At 39.0% G+C, this 25,572-nt stretch overlaps 1 protein-coding gene across 1 annotated transcript in view; it reads left to right on the plus strand.

Annotated features, from left to right (window-relative positions):
• Nucleotides 1–25,572, plus strand: part of PTPRN2 (protein tyrosine phosphatase receptor type N2) — a 938,219-nt gene that overhangs the window by 310,845 nt on the left and 601,802 nt on the right. Inside the window, exons 4-5 of the mRNA XM_075922745.1 lie at nucleotides 16,986–17,103; nucleotides 21,673–21,835. Coding sequence (XP_075778860.1) covers nucleotides 16,986–17,103; nucleotides 21,673–21,835 — 281 coding nt within the window. The remainder of the gene's footprint in view (nucleotides 1–16,985; nucleotides 17,104–21,672; nucleotides 21,836–25,572) is intronic.

A 25,572-nucleotide genomic window follows, 5' to 3' on the forward strand; every position in this document is an offset into this window, starting at 1 on the left:
ATGGGCTATTGCTGTTCTGATACCATAGTGGAGCAGGAATTGTCTTTCTATTCAGGCAGTAAGACTGGGCTAGTTGTTTGAAAATATAATGCTTATTTATACCCAAATAGCATTGCATTGGAAAAGGTGTAGACTAAGATAAATTCAATTTAGTAAGTACAAAACCAATATTTTAAAACATCTTAATAGGCCCTCATTAAACACACAACTAAAATGTGTTCAACATTATGCTAGCTAAACACATGTTTTAACATGATGCATTTTCCCTGTATCATTTCTCAGAGTGAAAATCTGCTAATTCATATCTAATCTATTTAGTATATTAAGCTTAGTTTGCCTTTTTTGTATATTTGCAAGGGAATTAGCTTTTGATCTATTTGCTCTTACTTATAATCACTTAAAATTGGGTTTTTTGATTAATCACAGTTACATGCAATTAACATAAAATTAATTGCAATTAAATATTATTCATGATTAATCACACTATTAAACAATAAAACACCAATTGAAATTTATTGCATATTTTGGATGCTTTTTTACATTTTCAAATAAGATTTCTGTTACAATACTGAATACAAAGTGTGCCGTGATCACCTTATAGTATTTTTAATTACAAATATTTGCCCTGTAAAATAATAAAGAAAAGAAATAGTATTTTTCAGTTCACCTCATACTAACATAATAATGGAATTTCTTTATCATAAAAGAACAACTTAGATTTTTTTTCTTATATAACTGTACTCAAAAACAAAACAATGTAAATTGCAGAGACTACAAATCCACATCTACTACTTCTTGGTTAGCCAATTACTGTACTAAGACAAACAAGTTTGTTTACATTTATGGGAGATAATGCTACTAACATCTTATTTACGATGTCACCTGAAAGTGAGAACAGGCATTCATGTGGCACTTTTGTAGCTGTCGTTGCAAGAGTGCTGTATTTGTTAAATATTCATATGCCCCTTTATGCTTTGGCCACCATCCCAGAGGATATACTTCCATGCTGATGATTCGTAAACTAAATTGGTGACTCAGTTCCTTGGAGGAGAATAGTATGCCCCTTGCTCCATGGTTTTATCTGCATTCTGCCATATATTTCATGTTAATAGAAGTCTTGGATGATGACCCAGTACATGTTCCTTTAAGAACATTTTCACAGCAGATTTGGCAAAATGCAAAAAAGGTACTGATGTGAAATTTCGAAAAATAGTTATAGCAGCTACCCAAGTTTTAAGAATCTGAAAGGCCATCCAAAATCTCAGTGGGACAAAGGTGTAGAATGTGCTTTCAGAAGTCTTAAAAGATTTAGAAACTTCAGACCCCAAACCACTTTAAAAGAAAATCAACCTTCTGCTGATGATATTTGACTCAGATGATGAAAGAGAATATGCATAGGTCCACTCTGCTTTGGAGTGTTGTTGAACAGAATCCACTATCAGCATGGATGCCTATCCTCTGGAATGGTTATTGAAATATGAAGTAACACATGCATCTTTAGTGTATTTGACATGCAAAAATTGTACTACAGTAGTGCCTTGTGAATGCCTGTTCTCACTTTTAGATGAAATTGTAAAGAAGAAGCAGTCAGCATTATCACCTACAAATTGTAACCACACTTGTTTGTCTGAGTGATTGGCTGAACAAGAAGCAGGACAGAGTGGACTTGTATCCTTGAAGTTTTACATTGTTTTATTTTTGAATGCAGTTAATTTTGTACATAATTCTACCTATGTAAGTTCAACTTTCATGATAAAGAGATTAGATTAGGTGAATTGAAAAATACCATTTCTTTTGTTTTTTATAGTGCAAGTACTTGTAATCAAGAATATAAAGGGAGCAATGTACACTTTGTATTCTGTGTTCTATTTGAAGTCAATATATTTGAAAATGTAGAAATCATCCAAATTTAAATAAATGGTTTTCTATGGGTTGAACCTCTGTGGTCTGGGACTTTCTGGTCTGGCAACTTCACCCCAGATGTTGCTGGACCAGAGAGCCCCAGCTGCAGAGGTTACTAGCATCTGACAGCCTGCAGGGCCAGTGGCCTGGGGGTAGGAAGTCCTACTGGCTGGGAGCTTGGAGCCCTGCTGCAGCTGTAGTGAGACCAGCCCGGGGAGAAGCCCCACTGGCTAGAGTGGGGTTGGGGACAGGGAGTCCTGCTGGCTGAGGTGTGGAGACCTGCTGGCTGAAGTGACACTGGCTTGGAGAGAAGCTGTGCTGGGTGGGGGTGTGGAGCACTGCAGGGCAGAGTGGAGCCTGGAGAGGAGCCTGGCCGGGGAAGGGAACCCCACCAGCCAGAGTGGGGTAACAGACCAGAGTGGAGCCCTTGTTTGGAATTGCCCAGGTCCCATGAGTGCTGGATCAGGGAGGTCCAGCCTTTATTACTGTTTAATTGTGAGGTTAATTGTAATTAACTGCGTGGTTAATGTTTTTAATCACTTGACAGCACTACATAACATTTTTCTTTTGTAGTTAATAATCCTGTGTTTATTTTAATCTAAACCAATGTGTTTTGACCAGAGTGCTTGGGGATGCCTCTGCCCAAGTGTGGATGGTTTTCTTCATATTGAGGGAGAGGCAGGCAGAATATTAAATCTCTGTACTGACCAAATTTGACCAGGGCAGATTGGCATTGCTCGAGGATCCTATGTTATATAGAAGGTGGTTAGAAAATAACTGCAGCTGGTTGTCTCCCTATCAGTGTGAATGCTGGTGGAAGCATTAGCTGGAGGTCTTTGCAGCTTGTCACGGTACAGTAAGAGGGAGGCCAGGCTGCTGGTCAGAAGGCTCAGTGGCATCCCAGTTCTAGGTGGCAGTCCAGGGGGAACCCTTCACAACTATAAAGTAGCAACAATCTACTCCATTGGAAGAGACAGTATGTAGTGACAGAAAGTAAAGAAGCTACAAAAAAGCAGTTACTCAGGGACCAGACTGAGTGCACTTGACAAAGTATTAATAACAATCAATAAATCAACATCACAGGAGTGTTCCAAAAGAGAGCTCCATTGGTGCTTACTGAGCTGCTAGTCATGCTGAGTCAAGGGGGAGGAATGAACTTCAAATATGGAGCTACATCAGCTGGAGACATGCACACCAAGAGTTTCTAATAAAAAAACCCCAAACAAACCAGAAAACCAAAGAGCATTACTGTAGTACCGTACATTGTGTCCTGATCTGGTTGAATTGCAGCCAGGTAAAAAGCTGTTTCTCATTAAACATACAAGAGAATGGAAATCACCTAGTTGAAAGTACTACAGCTGGAAATGGTAGGTAGCATTTTTGGGTTGAACAAACTCAATGTGCATATCCTGTTCATGGGAATGGGTTCGGATTGAGCCATGTGAAGTACGTCAGCTATTTGATTTTTACTGGAGCAATTTGAGCTGTATAAGGTTCATCTTTGTCAGGTGCACTCAGTTGGCCAAGATTCTTCACTGGAAAGCTTCTGGCTTTTGGCCATTGGAGCTTTTCCAGATTCCTAAAGAGAGATCATCCTTACAGTTGCTCTATTGTTAATAGGACAGATATAAAAAAAAACAAAAAATGAGTAGTCCATTAGCACCTGAGGGTATGTCTACACTACCCCCCTAGTTCGAACTAGGGGGGGTAGTGTAGACATACCCTTAGAGACTAACAAATATATATATATATATATATATATATATATATATAGTATCATAAGCTTTTGTGGGCAAAACCCATTGGAAAGCTCATGATATTACATATATATTTTTGCTCATCTCTAAGGTACCACAGGATCACTCGTTTTTTTAAAGTTATAAACTAACACGGCTACCCCTCTGAGACTTTACGACAGGTATTGTAATTATTAATTATTTGTAATTATTGCTATTTTTAATGTAGCACAGACAGGCTCCCTTTGGAATTGGGACCAATTCTCTAGACATTGTACCTAATGTACAACAAAAAGTTCTTTGCTTGAATGAATATACAATCTAAGAAGAAAAATGAGAAAGAAAGTATGGGGGAGACAGAGATACAAATATAGACGTCATATAACCACTGCCGTCTGTTTCTGCTCTTTTTAAAAGGCAGTTATTTAATCTGATTCTCAAGGGTGATTTGCACTGGTGGTAACTTAAATAGAGAATGATGTGTGGGTGCACAGTGCTCATTAACACTTTTTTCAAGTATGCCAGTTTCTCCCATGTTCTGTATTGAAAATCTATTTCGTAGGTTTTTTTAGTCTGACTGCTGCTTTCCAACACATACATTTGATAAAATATTTCTATGTAAACCTTAAGGATTCACATTCAAAAGCAGATTTTGCACTTATAAATGTGTAACTGCATTTTCAGAGTAATCTGTTTTGCATCCTTGGGCATAAACTTCACATGCACAACTAAAGGCCCATTTTAACGTGGAAATTGATTTACATGGACATCAGTGGGAGTTCAGTGGGTGTAAGGATAGAAGTATATCAGAGATAAGGTTCATTATGCACTATACACTCTGACGGAAAAGTTTTGCTCATAGGCATTTAAAAGTATATGAAGGAAGTTGGGTTTTGAGTTGAATATGCTTAGTTGAATACGAAAGGCATATCTATATAATTCTCTACTTACTTAAGCAATAGTGCATTTCTGTCCAACTATACTATGTCACACAGGTGCTGTTATAATTCCCAAGGACAAGAGACTTCCAACTCCTTCTTCTAGGAACTAAGACGTTCTTCCAGATACTGTGGCTGATGTGTCCTATTACTATCTTGAAATAGAATTGATAAACTACAACAGAAAAACATAGCTGTGAAGTACAGTTCATTTTCAGCATTGTAAAATCATCTCATAATATCTTCTTAAACTCATTTCAATGTGCAAAGAAACAGCCCACATTGTGGAATAGGTGAATGAAACTGTGGGTTGGGAGGGAAAGGAGATCTATGATGGGTAGGGAAGGAGCTAGGAAGACGGAGAAAGAGGCAGGATAATTTTAGAGAAAAGGAATGGAGAGAGAAAGAATGACACTTTCCTCACTCTAGAAAGTGAAGTGGAGTCCACTGCTGAAGAGTGGTCAGCAGGCCTATACTTTTTATGTAAGCATTTAATGTATGGATTTCAAGTTAAATTTGGTGGGATTTGGATGAGTTGGTGGGATTAGTGGTTCTCTCAGAAAATCAGATAGCAGGCCAAATCAATTTTTTGTGATTTTGTTCTTGCAAAATAATTTTGGGTTGTGAGGGAATGACGTGGCATTCTTGAATTCTTGAGGTTGGCAGTACTATTGCCTTCTGAGGTAGAATACCTGTCTACATTCCCTTAGGCTTCAGGGGCACAAAGCTGGGGATTGGACAAGGATTAACTAACCAGATACTGAATTTGCCATATATTGTTAAAAAGTAGCTTCAATGAGAGTTGTAGATGAAAATATTTCCTATATTTCACTGATAGAGAAATCATATCTATTCCTGCCCTTGGGAAGTGGGTCTTGCATAAGTCAGTGTCTTAAAATTTACCTGTGTCATCCAATTTTGGAGGGATACAAAGAAACATTAAATATTGCAGAGTCTTCAAACAGGAGCCATTGTATCCTAATTCCATGTTATATCATACTCAATTTAACCAGATTTTTCAGAAAACCTTGAAGCTGCCAAAGAGGCTTTCTTCTAAATATTAGAAAGGAAAATGATTCCTCCACCCACCACCACCTTTTTGGTGTTACCTGTGGTAAATTAAAATCAGGCACAGGATCATATTGTAGTCTTTGTGATTCTAGCAGACCACATGCCAACCCTTGCTTGGCTTTAGGCCTCAGCCAAGCACTGAAATACTTAGTGCTGGAAACCAGTCTGTTTCACCTGTGTGTTAGTATGGTTAAGATAGGTATGGAAATTATAATGTGTTTAGTATTTAGGCTTTATGAAATGTTTGTAAGTTACTGCAGTAACCTCACTTAAAATAGCTTTCTCACCTGCTATTGTAATGCTAACAGGTAGAATTGAAACTGGGAGCTCTGGAGCTTAGTACATGAGCCTCTACTACATGAACTAAACCCTAACTGTCTTTCAGGGTATGTCTACACTGCTGAGTTTTTCCAGAAAAAGAGCCATTTCTGGAAAAACTACCCTTACGTCCACACTGCAATTGCGTTCTTTCAACCGAAAGTTGAGAGAACGCAGGGGGGTTTCCGACAGCGGTAAAACTCTTTTGACAAGGAAGAAGCCTTTTTCTGAAAGAGCTCTTTTGGAAAAAGGCATGTGTGGACGGGAAGGAGGGTTTTTTTTCCAAGAGAAGAAGCCTCCAGGAAATAACACAGGTGCCCTGGTGGCCACTCCATCCATAGTAATTACAACTTAAATGTGAGCTAGCATTCAATCAATGTGGACGCTATCTTTTGAAAAAGCAGATCACTTTTTCGATGTGCCTTTGCTGTGTGGATGCTCTCTTTCAAAAGAAGTTTTTCCAGAAGATCTCTTCCAGAAAAACTTCTTCTGAAAGAAGCCCACAGTTTAGACATAGCCTCAGCTAAGGCTGTAGAGCACACTCATTGTTCGCTCTCTAAGCGATCTAAGTGCCACTACATAGGACAACACAACACACCCAGAATGTATGTGGGTTTCACTATGTACTAATATTTTAAGTTTTGCTTTATAACTGTAAACAAAAAAGTTTACGCTGAAACTGTCAATTTAGTTAGAAGGGATTGTCTCCTGCTCAATGGGGAATTATGAAACATCATAATATAAAGACTTTGTTAATTGCTCCCTTACACCTTGAAGAGGCTATGTGTAAAAGGGCTCATTCCATCATCTTGAATTCTGGGAGAAGGAAATAGAAATAGCTGACAAGAACATTTTTCATTTCTTCTGCTATTTCAATTATCATAGGGCCAGAGCTATGGAACCAAGAATCAAATTGGGCTAGCCCTAAAAGACATTCAGAGCTGACAGATTACTACAAACCTCTCACCTTTTAAAATTCATTTGTGTATATATGTTTGCCCTCTTTAAACATATTTTCCTACATAAGTCCGTAGTTAGTTTATTACAGGCTACAACTGTTGCCATTGGTGACAGATATAAGGTACAAATAGACCTGGGTAAAGTGAACGATCTTTTGGTTCTAGAAGCAACTTGAATATTTAGTGTTTTTTTTAGTGTACAGCAACCAAGTATCACAGAATCAAGCAAGATAGATTGGAATGCCTGAGGGGACTGTCTGTGACTCCATGGTCAGACTGTTGGCTTATGCCATCCAGCTATGAAAAATGTGTAGCTAGAATCGGCTTACCTTATGTCGAGCCACTGCGGAGTCTATACTGTGGGAAGTCGACAGGAGCATAGGCTCCCATTGGCTTCCCTTATTCCTTACAGCATGAGGACTACACAACGTTGGCAGGGGCTGCCCTACTGTTTGATTTAGGGTCTACACTAGATCTGCTAATTTGAACACTAGAAGATTGACCTCCACAGGTTCAATCTTCTCCATACTACACACAAGCCCCCACAGTGCTTTAGGAGTTTGCATTTTTGATTGGGTTGATGAAATCTAATTTTAGAGCAGGTACCAGTTTGGGGGCTCTGCCTTGCTTCTTGAAAGTCTACTTTGAGGTTAGCACTCATGGTCATGAGCAAATCCAGACAGTGTGACCGTCTTAATTATGAAGAGAATATCACTTGTCCACAGTACAAGAAAGCATACATCAGATTGGAACTGTGATGTTTTAGCCTCAAAACCAGAACTTCTAATAAAGTCAATTGCCAAAAAGTCTAGTTGACATTCATGGGAGCAAGACTAGACATATCATACCTATTGAAATTGAAGGCAACATTATTTGGATTCAGAATACTCACAACAAAATCATAAATACCTTTTTGTAACTAACAACAATTTATTTTCAAATATAACTGGTGAACAAAATTACAATTAACACTGTGGCAAGTGTGAAAGATTAGTAACCACATGTTTTTAAACTAAAGTGAGATGGTGGCAAGATAGTTTTTAGTAAACTGGAATTTGAAATGATTTAACAATTTTTCTTCAAACTTTGTAGTAAGTTTGACTTGACAATACATCGATTAATTTTCAGGCCAAATTTATATTCCAAGTCAGATATATAATCCCCTTTATAAAATTGGGTTTATAATAATAGCTTCAGCCTTACCTATATGGAGAGTTGTTGTAACCTCTGCATAATTATTATTGCCATTATCCTGCCAGGGAGGACTGTATTGCCAAATAGCTATTAGAAAAAGTCCTGGTTTTCATTTATTGTAATGGAAAACACCTTTGACTATATTCAGAGGTTGACAATGTGGCTCTTGAAAGCATGAATCTTGCTATAGATACAGCAGCGTAGACAGTAAAATTGCAATAGACAACAAACCAGCATTAAAATATGTGAACATCATTGGCTGTGTCCTTGAATTCTGAAAATGTAGGTCTGGGATGAGAACAAGAGCTTCTTCTCTAGGGATTCTGGAAAGGCAGACTGCAGAAAGTGATGTCTATATGTTGACCTGTTGGTTGTGAAAACAGGGAAGAAAGCCAGTCACAGTTCTACAGACATTCTGACAGCTAAAAAAAGCTTTTTGCAACGCATAACATGGGTGCTGAAATTCTCTGAGCTCTACAATGGAGAGTTTTCTGACTAAAATAAAGTAGCAGTTGAAATAATGTCAGAGAAAGAAAACTGTTTCAACATACACTGCATTGGGACAAAAAGGAAAATATAACCAAAAAGTGGCAAAAAATTAATGCAACAATCGAAAAATAGAAGCAAATAAGTAACATGCAGTAGCTTCAGCTTTGAGGTTGTTCCTTATGAATAGCTGGAAGAGAGAGAGAGCATTTCTGAGAAAGAAGGATGAGGTTTGAATTTATAGGTTGCTGCCAATATATAATAATCTCCTGTCACTTTGAATGGACTTGATATGGAGAAATCACTTTGTTGCCAATATATTGATGCAGAACTAATTATTTTGGATTTCAGTTGGCACAAAAGCCAAAGTAATCCCATCACATTATCCACTCAGGTTAATTTGACTTATTCTTAGACTCTTGGACATAGCCCTGATAATTTACCCTCTGTATTAGAGAAAAAAAATCAGTAATATGAATGGGCATATTCAATGGGCCAAATCCTCATCTAGTGTGACTTGTCATAGTTCTCTTGACTTAAATTGAAATATGCTGCTTTACACCAGCATGTCATTATAAGCTTAGGCATGGTTGTACTTTATAGACCAACACAGTATAGCATTAATATAAGAAATAGGCAAATTTTAAATTCTGAATGAGAAATGGTTTGGGGATGGAATGGCAATAGCGGGATGCATTGAGCAGTGAGTGATCAAATTTTGAAAATGTTAACATTGTTACTATATTAGCCCAGGAATGCAGTTAGTGGGCTTGATGCTCAAGTCTGCATTGAAGTCAATGAAGCTATGCTGATTTACATCAACTCAGGATGTGACCAAGTATCTTCACCTAGTTTTACAAAAATAGGAGGCAGAGAACAAGAGAGACATGGAAGTGGTTAGTTACAAAATATAAAAATCAGACAAGGAAAATATGGATTCTATGAATGGTGATTATTTTTAATAGTTATGTAAATATGGATTTTAACTAGTGTGAGGATATTAGTAGATCATGTAAGATAAAAATGAAACTGTAATACAAATGTGAAGACAACTCTTGAATTGAGGTTCTGATATTGTCCATGTTTATGTAAAACTCCAGTACCCATAGTATCTTCATGGTTATTTTTATAATTTTTAATACTTAAATTGTATACTCTTTGGGGCAGAACCCATGCCTACACAGTCAGGGTACATATACACAGCAACATTATTTCGAAATAGCTAGCATTATTTTGAAATAATTTAGGATACGTCTAGACTGCAAGCCTCTTTCAAAAGAGGCTTTTTCGAAAGATACTTTTGATAAAGCTTCTTTCGAAAAAGAGCATCTAGACTGCGATCTCTTCTTTTGAAAAAGTGAGTCGCTTTTCTGAAAGAGAGCACCTAGGCAGTCTGGATGCTCTCTTTCGAAAAAGCCCTGTTTGCATTCAAGAACGCCTTTTTTCAAAAGAGCATTTTCGAAAAAAGGCGTTCTTCCTCATGAAATGAGGAGTACTGCCGTCGAAAGAAAAGCCACGTTCTTTCAATTTAATTTCGAAAGAACGCGGCTGTAGTCTAGACGCAGATGAAGTTTTTTCGAAAAAAGGCTACTTTTTTCGAAAAAACCCTGCAGTCTAGACACAGCCTTAGTCTGCATCTACCCAGCAGGCAGTTATTATGAAATAATATGGAAATATTGTCAAACTGGAGGACTTCTTACTCTGACTCCTGTAACCATCATTGTACGAGGAGTAAGGGAAGTCAGAGGAAGATTGCTCTATTTCAAAATAAGCACTGTGTAGACATTCCCAATTTCGAAATAGCTTATTGACATAGCTCAATTTGCCTAGCTTATTTCGAGTTAAGTCCTACTGTGTAAATGAACCCTAGCACAATAGGGGTACATCTATACTGCACCATTACCTCAAAATAGTTTATTTTGAAATTTGGTGCTGTCCAGACAGCACCAAATTTTGAAATAAAGAGCAATTCTGAAATGTCCCTTAACCCTCATGGAATGAGGTTTACAGGGACATCGGAATAGAGAGTCATTTATATTTCAAAAAAAATGGGTGCACTCAAAAGACACCATTCTGTTCTGAAATGTGATTTGTCCTTTTCATATGTATTCACTTTTTTTTTAATTGTATCCTTTGGTATATATGGCTGTGACTATTTTCTTCCACTATTTGATCTGAGGAAGTGGGTCTGGCCCACGAAAGCTCATCATCTAATAAACCATCTTGTTAGTCTTTAAAGTGCTACATAGTCCTGTATTTTGTTTTAGCTACACCAGACTAACACGGCTACATTTCTATCTCACTTCTCAAAAGACATGGCATAGTTATTTCAGGATACTTCTAGTATCCTGAAATAGCTTTGCAGTGTTGATGTAGCCTAGGAGCCTAGTTGGTGCTTCTGGGTGCTTTTGTAACAAAATAATAGTAATGGTTTGTGTTTAATTCTGCAGCTAAAAGAAACTATCAAGAGAGAGCCTTTGGTACTAGTATGGGAAGGACCAGACTGATCTCTGTTACTTTCAGATTTACATTGATGTAACTCATTCACTTTGATGAGCAGCTCAGGCTGTGCGGAGTTACTTCAAATTCTCACAGCTGTGGTGAAGATCTACCTCAGGCTCTCAGCGATTCTGGCTTATCATTTCTTTTCCATATAAATTTAGGTTGTGGATTTTCAATTTTGTAAAAATGGAAGTAAATCCTCTACTGCCTCACCCAGGAGAAGGAAATATGTGTTTTTCTTCTATGAGGTGAAAGAATATCAAGACCTGTGCTTTTGCTCAAGCCTCCGTACCTCACAGTGTTACTCAGGAGAGATCTTGCAACAGTTAATTGCCCACCAGTATCATTCTGTCACAAAAGTGCACAATGAAAGTATATGGTTTTGCATTTTCCATCTCTGGGAATTCATTGTTAGAAAATGCACAGCCTAGACAGAGCTCCAGCAGGGACAGTTAATCGGTAGCTGGGTATCCCACAGTACAGTCCCATTTTAGTGACATGGAAGTAATGTGTGTACAACAGCACCACTGTGATCCTGCTCAGCCAGCAGAGTTAAATTGTTATAATTGGGTTGTGAGCCAGGAGCAGCCACTAGGTGTGATGGTATAGACAAAGGGGACAGGAAATTGCCATACGGCGTCATACACTGCTTCTCAACATTAATTTTGATTGCAGCTGTCAGCTTGGTATTAGAACTCTTCCATGTGCTATTTTATTGAGCGCAGTGTGTGGGAGAGAATTTTTTTATATTGAAACAATCCTGGAAAATGATTGGTATAAGGTTAGTGTTATACATTACTGCAATTCCTAAGTTAGCTACATTAAAAAAGAAAAAAAAATTGACTAATGGGTAAGGAGAGAAGGTTTTCCTGAACTAATAAAGATTTGGGTTCCTCACCACTGTCTTGTGAAGCACCCATATCGGAATTAGAAATAAGTCTAAGGATTCGAGAATAGAAAATCCCTCTTTTGTTTTTAATTTCCTGATGAGACACCTTTTCTTTCTTCTATTCTCTTTTAATGCCCCAGTTGTATTCTTTCACACTTTGGCTATTTCATACCTGTGATATTCTGAGATGTATTATGAAAAAATTGCTAATATAATACAGTGAAAGAAAGAAAATATTCTTAGATTCCACTACACACATAATTATGATGACCATCAAAAAGTAAGATTACCATTCTTTATTGTCCTGTGGTGTTATTTGCCCAGGATGGCTGATTTTTGACAAGAACTGTGTAGATGAAAGCTTATTGAAATGGCTGTTAACCATGTTGAATTGTAAGTCTGTGGATATAAATAACACAGAGGGGTAAGTTTTGTATTTCTTTGCAAATATAGTTGATAAATCCTAGGCTTTGTGTCTAGAAAATTGTATGTGAGTGTGCTTGTACACTCTATTCTAGTGTTATGGAGAGATCTTGTGGGGATCGTCAACTCATCTGGATTGTGTTTCTCATACTGGGATTTGTGACCCCAGAGTGGTTACAGAATAGATTTTTGGGGGGTTGCAAGTGCAGGGTTGGCTTTGGGGGAAAGAACAGTAGATCATCAGAAGAGTTATTCCTCTTTCTATGAGGAATAAGCCTTTTTATGCAAGAGCCCTTGCGCAAAAAGGCATGTGTGGTTGGACAACAGGGGTTTCTTGTGCAAAGAAACCCCCTATTGGAAAAAGCACAGGTGCTCTGATGGCCATTCTGCGAATGGCCATCAGAACTTTCTTGCGCAAGAGCATCTATGGCAGTGTGGATGCGCTCTTGCGCAAGAACTTTTTGTGGAAGATCTCTTCCACAAAATTTCTTGTACTAGAAGCCTGCAGTGTAGATATAGCCTGAGATAGGAAGCAATTTTTCAGTAGTGGGGTACTTGTGACACTTATATTTAATATCTAATTTTGTAAGCATGTAGTTATTAAGTGAAGTGAAACTTGGGGTTTGCAAGACAAATCAGACTCATGAAAGGTTTGCAATATTCTGGAATGACTGACAACCTTTGCTCTATTTCATAATCTCATATTACAACTACAAGCTCTATTTTAGCACCTTTTCTCATGCCAAGTAGTCTTTACTTACATGAGTAGTCCCTTAGACTTCAGTGGGGTTATTTGAAAAATAGTTACAGGAAAGGTCCATAATTATTTTGGAATTACTGATTAAAATATACAGACTTTTTTTATTGTTTTATTGACATGTTAATGCTTTCAATATACATTTATATCTAATTGAGGCATTGTGCTGAATATCTATAATCACCTGTACCTGATTTTCTTCTATATGACTTTCTAAAAACAATTAGTGGAAAAAATTTGAACACAATAGACACATTAATCCTAAAATAATTGACTAATGCCATGTAACAATTACTGCAAACATACAGTGATTCATTCTTAATGTGCCCAGCTAAGAATACATTTGCTGAGCAATCTTGGATGTAAAGGTCTGCAAATGATTTGAATCCTGCTCCTTACAGTACTGATTTTGAAAAAGTGAGATTTACATTTGAAAAGACTGCAAGAGATCTGAAAAAGTGTTGGACTTTTGTTTTTTTCCCAGTGTTTAAAATAATTTAGAATAGCTATAAAAATCGGAAATGTTTTTGAAGAAAGTATTTTCATAGTAAAATTATGTATAATTTTATTTTGAGGATTGGAGAGGAAAGAAGAAATGGAGAATGGATCCTGTCATGGGGTGGACTTACCTCCATGGCTCCTCCTGCCAGTAGCACTGGGAATTAGCTTGTTAGCCCTCAGGGTACCTCCCTGTGGCTGGTGTTTCCCCATGTCCTCACTCCACGCTCTGGACCTGTGTCACTTCCAGACCACAATGTCCCCTTCAGGACACAATGTTCCTTCAGCAGTGCCCACTCCAGTGTCTCAGCCCCCTTCCAGAGGTGTCTCTCTCGGTTTGGGTCCCCATTGAAGCTCGTCTGGCTCCCAAGTGGATCCCCTCAGTTCTCTGGGTGCCCCTCTCTCTCAGGGACTCCCTTATTTGAGGTTTCTGCCTTCATCACCCCCTCCTTTGGAGTAGCCCTAGGCTGAGCCTCCTTCTCCACCTTTCACCCCACTCCCTGGGGGTAATGTCCTTTGATATGGTCCCGGAAAGCCCCCAGCAAGAGTCTCTCTTCCTCTCTCCTTATTTACGAGCCCTTATTTATGTAGCCCCCAACTGGGCCCTAATTGGCTACTATCTGCCACAGCTGTGGACTTTGCTCTCAGCCCTCTACCAGGGCTGGGTTTTCACCCTTAAAGGGCCAGTGTGGGGCATATGCCCCATCACAGATCCATTAAGTGCCAAATAGTTTTTTTCAATATTTTTTTTAAATTTGCTAAACCCTCATACTGCCCCAGTGATTCCTAGGGTTTCATTCAACTTTCAAGTAACAAAAATTAAATTTCCCACTCCAAAGAGAAACTTCAGTGATTAGAGAGCATTTCCAAATGTTGTAACTATGCACTCTTCCCCCTGCTATCCCCATACTTCTATAGGTCCCATATTCAACAAGATACTTACGCAGAAGCCCAAAGTCTAGTCTACACAGAAAAGTATTTCCTATTAGCTGTACTAGCCACTACATCCTACGTATACAGTATGATTGTGAACAGTTAATAATTACTCTGTGAAAATGGTTATCCAGCCAGTTATGCACCCTCCTTATAGTAGCCCCATCTAGGTAGTATTTCTCTAGTTTATTGATAAGGTCATGTGAGACCGTATCAAATGCTTTACTAAAGTCTAGTATACCACATATACCACTTCTCCTTTATCCACGAGATTTCTATCCTATCAAAGAAAGCTATCAGATTGATTTGACATGATTTGTTCTTTACAAATCCATGCTGGCTGTTACCTATCACCTTATTATCTTCCAGTTGTTTGCAGATGAATTCCTTAATTACTTGCTCTATTATCTTCCCTGACTCAGAAGTTAAACTGACTGATCTGTAGTTACCTGGGTTGTTCTTATTTCCCTTTTTATAGATAGGCACTATATTTGCCCTTTTCCAGTCTTCTGGGATCTCTCCCAACTTCCATGACTTTTCAAATATTCTAGCTAAAGGCTCAGATACCACCTCTATCAGCTCCTTGAGTATTCGAGGATGCATTTCATCAGGCCCTGGTGACTTAAATACATTTAACTTCTCTAAATAATTTTTAACTTTCTTAACCTACCCCATTTCCACTAGCATTCAGTATGTTAGGCATCCCATCACCATCAATCTTCTTGACAAAAACGGAAACAAAAAGACTAATATGAATAGTCACACAGAGTATAATGCATTTTAGTTGAGGATCTCAAGCACTTTACAAACATTCATTAAGGTTTGGTCAACACTAGACTTAGAGGGTGGGCTTAAGGTAAGCAACTCCATCTAAGTAAATAATGTAGCTCAGTGGTTCCCAAACTTTTCAGCATCACGCCCCCTTTTTGATTTTTGAGAAACCCTCATGCCCCCCCAATAGCAGCAAAACTTAGGGGAGGAATTGACTGGGGGGGGGGAGGGCTGGGTCACCTCATGCCGCCCCCTGGAATTTCTTCACACCCCCCAGTTTGGGAATCCATGATGTAGCTGAAGTTCGCATAACATAAGCCAAGCTTGGCACTGGCTTTATACTGGGAAGCTGACAAGAGCATATGCTCCTGTTGGCTTCTCTTCCTCCTCACAGCTGCGAGGAGTACCAGTGCTGACTAGAGGTGCACTCAGCATTTGATTAAGTGGACCTTAACTAGACCTGCTAAATTGAACACCAGAACATAGCTCTCTGTTGCATAAGTATAGATGGGGGCTAAGCCTTGCACTATGTGTGTGAAATAGGTAAGTGTTCTACACAGAAAACCTGCTGCCAAGACAAACTCAAAGCGTAGGCTATACGTGCTAGAAAATATTTATAAAAAGGTTATTCCTTACAATGATCACAGACTTTATTAAATGGGTACATGTAAATTCATAACAACCTTTACTGAGTGTTATGGTTACTGTGCAACTATGGAAGGTATAAAAGTATAATATTTCTGCAGTTACATGATGTTTATTAATTAAATACAGTGATTACATGGGGCAGTTCTATAAACTAAAGTATTACTATAACATGTAAAATTTATAAATTGGGTAACAATTATTCTTAGAGTTATATCATTATTCCAAGCATAATTATCATGTGATCAGCAGTGCATCTAATTAATGCATAATCACAAGGAAGTTACCTTCATAACTAAATGTACCTTGATTATAAAACTCTTTGTCATTACATTTGAGTATAAAGATAACAGAAATTGGTCCCCAGATATGGTACATGAACCCTCACAATAACTGCTTTCACTGAAACAACACTATCCCTGTACCATTTTAAATGGTTGGCTTTATAGGAGGTTACAGGGAAAGGGCAATGTGCTGTATAAATTACGAGGTACAGAGAAGTGAATAAATCACCTGTGAGAAATAACTGTCCATTATTAATCACAATTCAGTTAGAAAGCTGTACCACAGAAGTCAAGCTAGAAATAATTCTTCTCAATAACTAACCCAAAATAACTTTTCATTATACAGTAAAGATGATTTCTAGCATCTTAAAGTCTAGCCACACTAAAATTCTATTAAATATAATCTCCTCTTAAACCTCATCACACCACCTACTATCTTCCTACAGGAGAACACTTCAACAGGATCACCATTTCTGAAGAGTACTTACAAAGGCCTGATTAATAAAAGTATCAGCAGGAGAGGGGAACCTGCAGTTTGGCTCCTGGAGCAATCAGAGAAAAACATTTCGGGAAACAGAGATTCTGTTTATAGTTGTTTACATAGACAGGTTTTTGCCAAACTTTGTCAGTTGCTAAAATAGTTAGGCTTATTTTTTATGTGTATGTCCTTCTTTAACAGGTTTTACCTGGCAAGATGACTATATGCAACATGTTATTGCCTTGGAACTGTCAAACATCCATAAAATCCACCGCTGGCATCCTGATTCATTCCTAACTGATGGCTCCAATACATTAAGGTAAGTCTCCCATAATGTTACATGCCATAGTCATGGGTATACAGTTGTGGAGTGTTCTGAAGACCAAAATCTTATGTAAATCATCAAATACAGAATGAGGAGAAACTAGTGGTGTAATTGTATTTTTAAAAGCTAGTAAGGAACAGGGATGAAAATGAGTGAATGCTGCAGGCACCCTGAATGAGAATAATAATAGGATAGGAAAATGTTGGTGGCTTATATAATACCCTTGTACATCTATTGATTGCACTGATATCAGAGAGCAACTAGAAGAGCCAGATAAAACCAGTGGCCCATCCTGTCCAATATCTGGTCTCTGATACTGCCAAGTACCATCTGGTTAAGGGAGAAGAATAGAAAACTTCATAATCATAGAATCCTAGAAATGTAAGGAACCTTAAGAGGTTATCAAACCCAGTCCCTTGCACTCATGGCAGGACCAAGCAGTATCTAGACCTTCTGTGACACGTTTGTCTAATCTGCTTTTAAAAATCTCCAATGATGGAGATTTTACAACCTTCCTACGCAATGTATGCTAGTACTTAACCACCCCGCTGGGAAGGTTTTCCTAAATTCCAACCTGAACCTCGTTTATCATGTTGGCTTGAGATGATTTGTTCTTTACAAATCCTTGCTGACTGTTACTTATCACTTCTAGATTTTTGCAAATGGATTCCTTAATTATTTGCTCCATTCTCTTTGCTGGTTAAGGTGACTGGTCTGTAATTCCCTGGATTATCCTTATTTCCCTTTTTGTAGATGGTCGCTATATTTTCCCTTTTCTAGTCTTATGGAGTCTCTCCCATCCGCCATGTCTTTTCAAAGAGAATAGCTTATGTCTCAGATATCCTCTTAGCTCCTTGAGTATGCTAGGATGCATTGCATTAGGCCCTGGAGACTTGAAAACATCTCACTTGTCTAAGTAATTTTAACTTGTTCTTTTCCTATTTTAGCTTCTGAAGCTACCCCATTTTCACTGGCATTCACTATGTTAGGTTTTTAGTCACCACCAAATTCTTGGTGGAAACCGAAACAAAGTAATTAAACACCTCTGCCAATTCTACATTTTCAGTTGTTATTCCCCCCTAATAATTACCAGGCCTACCCTGTCCTTGATCTTCCTCTTGCTTCTAATATATTTAAGAATATTTTCTTGTTGTACCCTTTGTCTCCAGATAATTAGATCTTGTTTTGTGCTTTGGTCTTTGTAATATTGCACCTACGTACTTGTGTTGTTTGTTTGTATTAATTCTTTGTAATTTGATCTAGTTTCCACTTTTTGTAGGACTCCTCTTTGATTTTTAGATAACTGAAGATATCCTAGTTGAAGTAGGATAGACGGTTATAAAATAATCGGCCCATAGGAGAACTTTCTTCTGGAATTAGCTTATGAAAACAAACTTGTATCTGTGTGAGAGAAACTATATATTAAAGTTTCAGTTGCATTAGTCTTGAATAACATTAAAAATAGCATTTTTAAAGGCTAGTGATAGTGTACTCAGTGGTCCAATAACATGGAAGTTTAACATTAGCATATAAGCATGTTCTGAATTAAGATACTGAACAATAAACTCTTAATGGCTAATAAGCACTAATGGAGAGACAATGCATGTACAATAAAATTGCTCTTACTTATATTAACTATTATTTCTCAGGGAATTGCCATACACTGGCATGTCAGTAATTATTTTGAATTCTTAAAGAAGAATTTTGATTCTCTATTGAAACATTGATGCCCTGCTCCTTACATGAGTAAGGCAATATAATCCAGGTTTTAGGTGATCAGTCTTCATTATTGGAAATATGTTTTCACAATGGCCAAAACACCTAAATAAGGGCCAGATTTGTAAAAGGTGCTAAGTATTCAACAGCCACTGATGTGAGATTTATGGCCAGATTTTCTGGCTACACCACTGGTTTAGGGTATTTGGAATCGCTAAATCATTGAGATGGCTTCTGTGGTGAGAGCCTCTTTGGATTAGTTGGTCTTCACTGAAGCAGAAGTGTTACTGACCTACTAGGTTCAAAATTGGCAGAAATATTAGACTGTTTTTCAGCTAAGTAGAAAGAGAGGAGAGATGTGTATTCCCATGCATGTGCACATGTAGTTTAACTCCGATAATCTGACTTGCACAACCTGCCTGACAAGGCAGAATGTAGAGTTCTGGAACAAGAGAAGGCATCTTGGTGTACCAGAATGCTTGCACAGGGATGTAAGTAACATGGGAAACTAGAAAGAACTACAGTAAATTATAGTAATGCCCCCATAGTCCTCTGCATAGCAATTGCCTGAATCCCCCAGAATCAGCATATCTCGTTGGACACGGTGGTGAAAGCACACTCCCATTGTGCTGGGTAAAAGCAGCATATACTTTTTTAAACTTCACATGTTTGGACAGAAGAGGATTCCCCAACATGAGAACCATAGAAGTCAGCCATAAAGTTGCCTTCTAATGTCTTGCTTTTAAGTCCTGATGTAATTAGTGTTCTGGAATGGGGGGAACAAATTTGGGCTACAACTCGCAGCACTGCTGCAATTCCAAGCAGGGCACCTTGCTGTGACTGACTGGTACCTTGGGACTGGCTGTCATATGCTATGCAAGCCTCTACAGCTCTCTAAATTACTCTACACTTCTGCTTCAGTGAAGACCAACTAATCCAAAGAGGCTCTCACCACAGAAGCCATCTCAATGATTTAGCGACCAAGCTAAGGAGGATGTAGAGTGTATCAAAGTAACCATAACCATACTTGCCCCCAGGCTGTGAGTTCCGCTTGTTCCTATTAGAATCTCATCTGCCTGGCCTGTCTTTCAGAGACCCAGTGCTTGTGCATTGACTCTTGGCCTTCCCCCTGCTTTCTTGGAAATGTGGCTCCAGTGAAAGATTGTGCCAAATTCAGCCAGCTGCTGAGGGCTTATATAATTGGGAAAGCTGCCTCCCTTGTGGCCCTTCATTACATTGAATCTCAGATTCCTTTCTTTGATTGATCTAATAAAACTGCAGAAGGTGCAGTGTCAGCTGATTCCTGACTCGCTCCTGGTCCTCCCTAGCTGCAGCTCTGTTTTTTAAATATATTAAGAGCCTGATGGCACCAAATACTCCAATGCTAATATAGGGTAGACTGCTTACACTGGCTCAGCCTTTTGCATAACTCCTGACCTCAACTCTGGCCCCAACGTTGGTGTGATACTGATCCTGACTCCAACTCTAACTCGTTGGTTCCTGATTTCCAACCTGGATTCTGATGAATAGGCCTGACCATCCATTCCCTGGTCTTGATGCTTCATTAATGCATAAATAAAACTCAGCACAGTGTTACTCTTCCAAACTATCCCTTCAAAATAAAGTAAATTTGTGTGAGTCCCTAAAGCGAGCTCTGGTTTACCCTGAAAATTTAATTTGGCATGGCTCTGTTTCTCAGGCAAAAAGCCATGGTGGGCGAAAAGCCTTAACCCTCAGAGATGTAACCATGCCAACCTAACCCCAGGATAGACAGTGCAGGGTCACTGGAAGAATTCTTTCAGTGCCCTAGATACTGTCTCTTGGGGAAGGGGATTACTATTGATATGGGAGAACGCCTCCCATTGCTACAGTGAGTGTCTACATTGAAGCACAGCTGAAAATAAGCGGCAGAACGGCTCTTATGCAAGAAGGGGTTTTTGCGCAAGAAGGAGCAGTGTAAACTGCTCCTTCTTGTGCAAAAGCCCCTTGCACAAAATGGCAGCTCATTAAGTATGCAATGAGATGTGGCGATATTCATTGCCCCACCTCATTTGCATATGTTCTTGTGCAAGACTGGGTGGTGTAGACATAGCCTCTGTCACATTTGAGGATCTTGCGTGTCTTTTTGGCAGACATAAGAGTTGGAGACTTAAAAAAAGAGAATGTGAAGAATATGGGAATAGTTTCAGAGAGGTATAGCTATATCATACCATTGCATGCTGGCTCAATCTGAGCTCAGAGTCAAGCTAAATAATCTATAAAAATAGGTAATTTATATATCATGTGAGAGTCCTTGTCACTGGGATGGATGAGAAGAAACTCTCATTCCATATCATAATCTCTATTAAGCCCTACTGGTTGATTAGTCAGTGCTTGTCCTTTCCCAGTGGTGTTTAGGGATTCTGCCAGTTAGGTGTGGCATGCATCCGTGGGGCTGAAATGAAAAGGGTTGAAATGAAATAAAATGATTGTAGCTTTAATAAAGTCTTTGAAGTTCTATTGTAAGCACAGTGCAGGTACACTGAAATGTGACCTTCTGCATTTACAAATAGTTTTTGCCTTTGGACAAAACTTTATCTTGATTGAGGCTTTGTAGATACTTCACTATTAGATCATTAATCATAATCATTATTACCATATAAGTAGTTTTTTTCTTTTTGCTGAAAATATAGAAATTGTCCACATTTTCTAGTGTCATGTTAAAACTTTTTAGATACTTTATGTTAAGATCATTCTTCACATAGAACTGACCCCTATAACTTCAGATTTAAAATATAATGACTTTTTCTGAGTTCAGTATATATCATTTATGCCAGTAATATTCTTTTCCTTGGTTTTCATATGCAGGATTTCAAAGCAGAGAGCTGATAATGAAAGGAATTATGAGCTGGAAAAGGATGTGGACTTGGCCAACTCTCTTCAGCAATATCTTACCTACCTAGGTATTCTCTCACAATCTGCAGATCCAGATTTATATCCAAGGATGAAGAATGACAAAGCTTCTGTCAAGGTTGTACCTTTAGATGCTTTCTACATTTAATATTAATTCTTTTCTCCTCCTCTGCCCTCTCCCTTTATGTTCTGCTACTAGCTTTTCTTGTTTGAGTTAAGACACACAGGAAAGCAAATAAAAGCAGCCATCAAAAAACAAAAAACAAAAACAAAAAAACAAAAAAGGTGAGCTTATAAGAGGTACAATCTTAATGTGCTGTATTGTTATAGGTTTGCTTCCTGCATATTAATATCCCACAACTGAAATGCATTGTAAAATCGAATGTAATAAAAGCCCGTAGATACATAAACTCTGAGGTATTTATCCACAGTCAAGAGATATGCTCCGTTTTTTTAAACATGTCTCTGATAAGTTTATGGAGTACAATATGGTATTTTGAATAAACTGGCAGATATTTTTGACCTCTTGGGTAATGTTTTGGCACCATGTAGTATCTTAAGGTGTTGGATGTTTGCATGAATGTAACTTGGAGGCAGCATCTGCACCTAAGAAAGATTCTTAAGAGTTAGAGAGATATCAGGCATGCAAGATAAACTCTACTGGTGATTTGCTTGGTATCTAAACCAAACTGCCACCTGTGACAAACCTCTCCCCTTTTCCTCACCCCCTCATTCCCTCGTCTCAAGAGCCAATGACTCAGATACACAGAACTAGCAAGACCATCTCAGTAGCATCTTCTGGTGATTCCCTGCAGTGGAACATGTACCTGACTCTTTATTTAACTGTCATATAAAATATTCTGGAGTGACAAAGTGCACGAGGTTATGAATTTATGCTCCTATCACCCCAAAATGGAATCCAGATAGGGTTTCATTAAACAATTACAGCCATTATTCAATGGGGAACACATTCTGAAATAAATCTTTTTGAACCCCCTTTTTGGGTCCTCAAAGACCTTTCCACCTCATCAGCTGCAAGCTCCCCACAGACTAAGACACACCAGCTCAGAGCAGCACCAGAACAGGAAATACAAAATCTGTAGATAAAGTTCCACGGCTACAATGATCAGCACTTCCCCCCCCCCCCCAACAAACCTTCAAGATTAATGGGTCCTACACATGTCTATCACATGTGTTGTGCCCTAACGGCCCCATTAACAACAATATGGGAGAAACTAGACAATCACCACACTCTCAAATGAACTTTCACAGTGAACTCATGCCACTCATAAAAGACAAAAACACCATATCACCTGTGAGTGAACACTTTTCACAAAGCGAATCACTCTGTATCTGACCTCTTTGTTCTCATCTTCAAAAGAAACCTGCACAACAACTTCAAAAGACAAGCCTGGAAGCTTACATTCCTAACTTTGGAGGATATTAAAAATCATGAACTAAATAGAAACACTGGATTTATGGCATATTACAACAATCTATATCCCACTGAACCCCACCCTCTCTGCCTTCCCATCGCCCTTTTTTCCCACTGTGATTGGAGGGGTGTTAATACCTTGAATATGCCCTTGAAATATCTTATGCTAAAAAAAATCTGTTCTGCCTTGTAGCCATGAAGAGAGTACCTTTCCCAGACCTGAAGAAGAGCTCTGTGTAATACAGACCTGGGCAAAATACCCTCTGTGGGCCAGATCTGGCCCGCCAAGTCACCAGATCTGGCCCGCAGATGTAGCAGGGAACCTCAAGCAAACTCCCTGCTTGCCTGGTGCCTCCTCCCCTCCCCCGTCAGAAAAGTGGCTGCCACTGCCTTTTTTCTTTCACAGCTGTGAGCCTGGGGGAGAGTGGTAGTGGTGCTTCAAGTGCTGCCCCCACCCCCAGAACAATCCCATTGGCCAGTTTCCGGCCAATGGGAGTAGCCTATTGTCAACAGGCAGCTTGCAAAGCACACTCTCCCCACCCTCTCAGGCTTGTAGCCATTGAAAAACCACATGCCCCTGCAGCCAGTTAGGGGGCATGCTAGGCAGGGAGTCTGCTTGAGAAGGCTGCTGGCTGGGAGTCAAGACGATAAGTCTCTCAGCCAGAGCCTGCTTCTGGTACCGCAACCCTTTGCTCTCCTATCCCACATAACCCAAACACTCTGCTCCCCTTCCTCCTCCCATATCCCCTCCCCGAACCTGCACCCAAACCCCTGCCCCAGCTCACAACCCAAATCCCTGCAGCCCCTTCTGTACTCCAGTCCCTCTGTCCCAAGTTACAACCTCCTCCTACCCTAGGTCACAGCCCAAACCCCTCCACTCCCTCCTGCATCGTAGTACGCTCCCTAGGTCCATCGTAGTACGCTCCCCTCTTGCTCAAGGTCACAACCTAAACCCCTGCACCCTAGGCCCCTAACCCAGGTCACAACTGCCTCCTTCACCCAAACTCCCTCCCAGACCCCACACTCTTTCCTACACCCCAATCCCTTACTGCAAGCTCCTTTCTGCACCCAATCTCCCATCCCAGACCCTGCACCTCCTCCCATTAACATGGAAGAGTGTGGCCCTTGACTACTTTCCAAATTTTTGGAGTGGCCTCCCCATCAAAAATATTGCCCACCCTGGGGTAAGCTCAAAATCTTGATTGTCTCTCTAAGAGAAGTGCTCTAATAACACATCACTTACCTCGTCTCTCTAATGTCCTCATAACATGGCTACTACAACGTTGAAGTATTATGGTCTGAAATCAGAAGTATCGCAAATATCATGGACTGGAGTAAACAGCGGGTATAATTTATACGCTATGACAAAAGGTACTTATTTAAAATAAGGGAAACTTTCAGGCAGCAACAAAATAGGTGTGGGAGGCTAATGAATGGGCTCGCTCCTGTTGGTGCCTCAATTGAGCTTTTTGAGTCTGAGGACACTGAGTGAAAATGGCATTCTTTGAAGCCTTTATCTTTCAGAGAAGAGGAAATTTGCCCAAAAGATATTTCAGTAGGTCTGGTGCTGTCATGCGAGTTCATAAATAATCCATATGTTTGAAATCCTCTGTTAGGGAAGCCTGCCGTGATAACACCACCCACCAACATTATTGAGTGTTGCCATGGAGATAGGTCCTTAGAAACCTGGGGGAGTAGGAGAGAGAGCAGAAAATCTGGAAATGAAGCACATATAGAAATAAACTGTAGGATGCTTTCCACTGAGGAACATTTTAAAACAACTGATCGTGACTCAGGCTGTGTTATCCGTAATACAAAATAGAAGTAAAAAACAGACAGCAAACAATGTCTCAGATGCTAATTATCCTTTTATAGTCTCTTGTAGACCTTTCTAACCTCTATAATTTAAAGGCAGCTGCTGATTTTCAAAAAGTAATAAGTGGAACATTCCATATTTATACAATGTATTACTGTAAAAGGAGTATTGTTTAAATAAAATAGAAGTCATTGTGTTTAAGAATCAGTTAAGCAGATGGCGAGCCATGTTAATTTCATGGTTTGAAAAAGGAAAATAACTTTAATACTGCATTTAATAGAGTTAAACCACTTTTAAAATTTAAAACAGATACAGATTTTGTTCAGTTTTGATTTCATACCACAATGGATATTTCACATTTTCATATTTTTCTCCATATGTAGATGCATTCTGAGCACACATTAAATAATGTTACTCCCCTTTTCTTCTTCTTTACTTTCCTTATTGAAAATACAGGAAAACTAGAAGTTCCATATACTTCTTACACTGAAAATTACCATCTATATTGCTAAATATAGACTCTTTTTGGCCTCTTCTTTCTGCCACTTCCATTGAGCCATGTCCTCTCCAGGTCTCAATTGGATCCCAAAAAATCTGTGTGTTG

This window comes from Pelodiscus sinensis, chromosome 2 (genome assembly GCF_049634645.1).
Source record: "Pelodiscus sinensis isolate JC-2024 chromosome 2, ASM4963464v1, whole genome shotgun sequence".
Classification (NCBI taxonomy): domain Eukaryota; kingdom Metazoa; phylum Chordata; order Testudines; family Trionychidae; genus Pelodiscus; species Pelodiscus sinensis.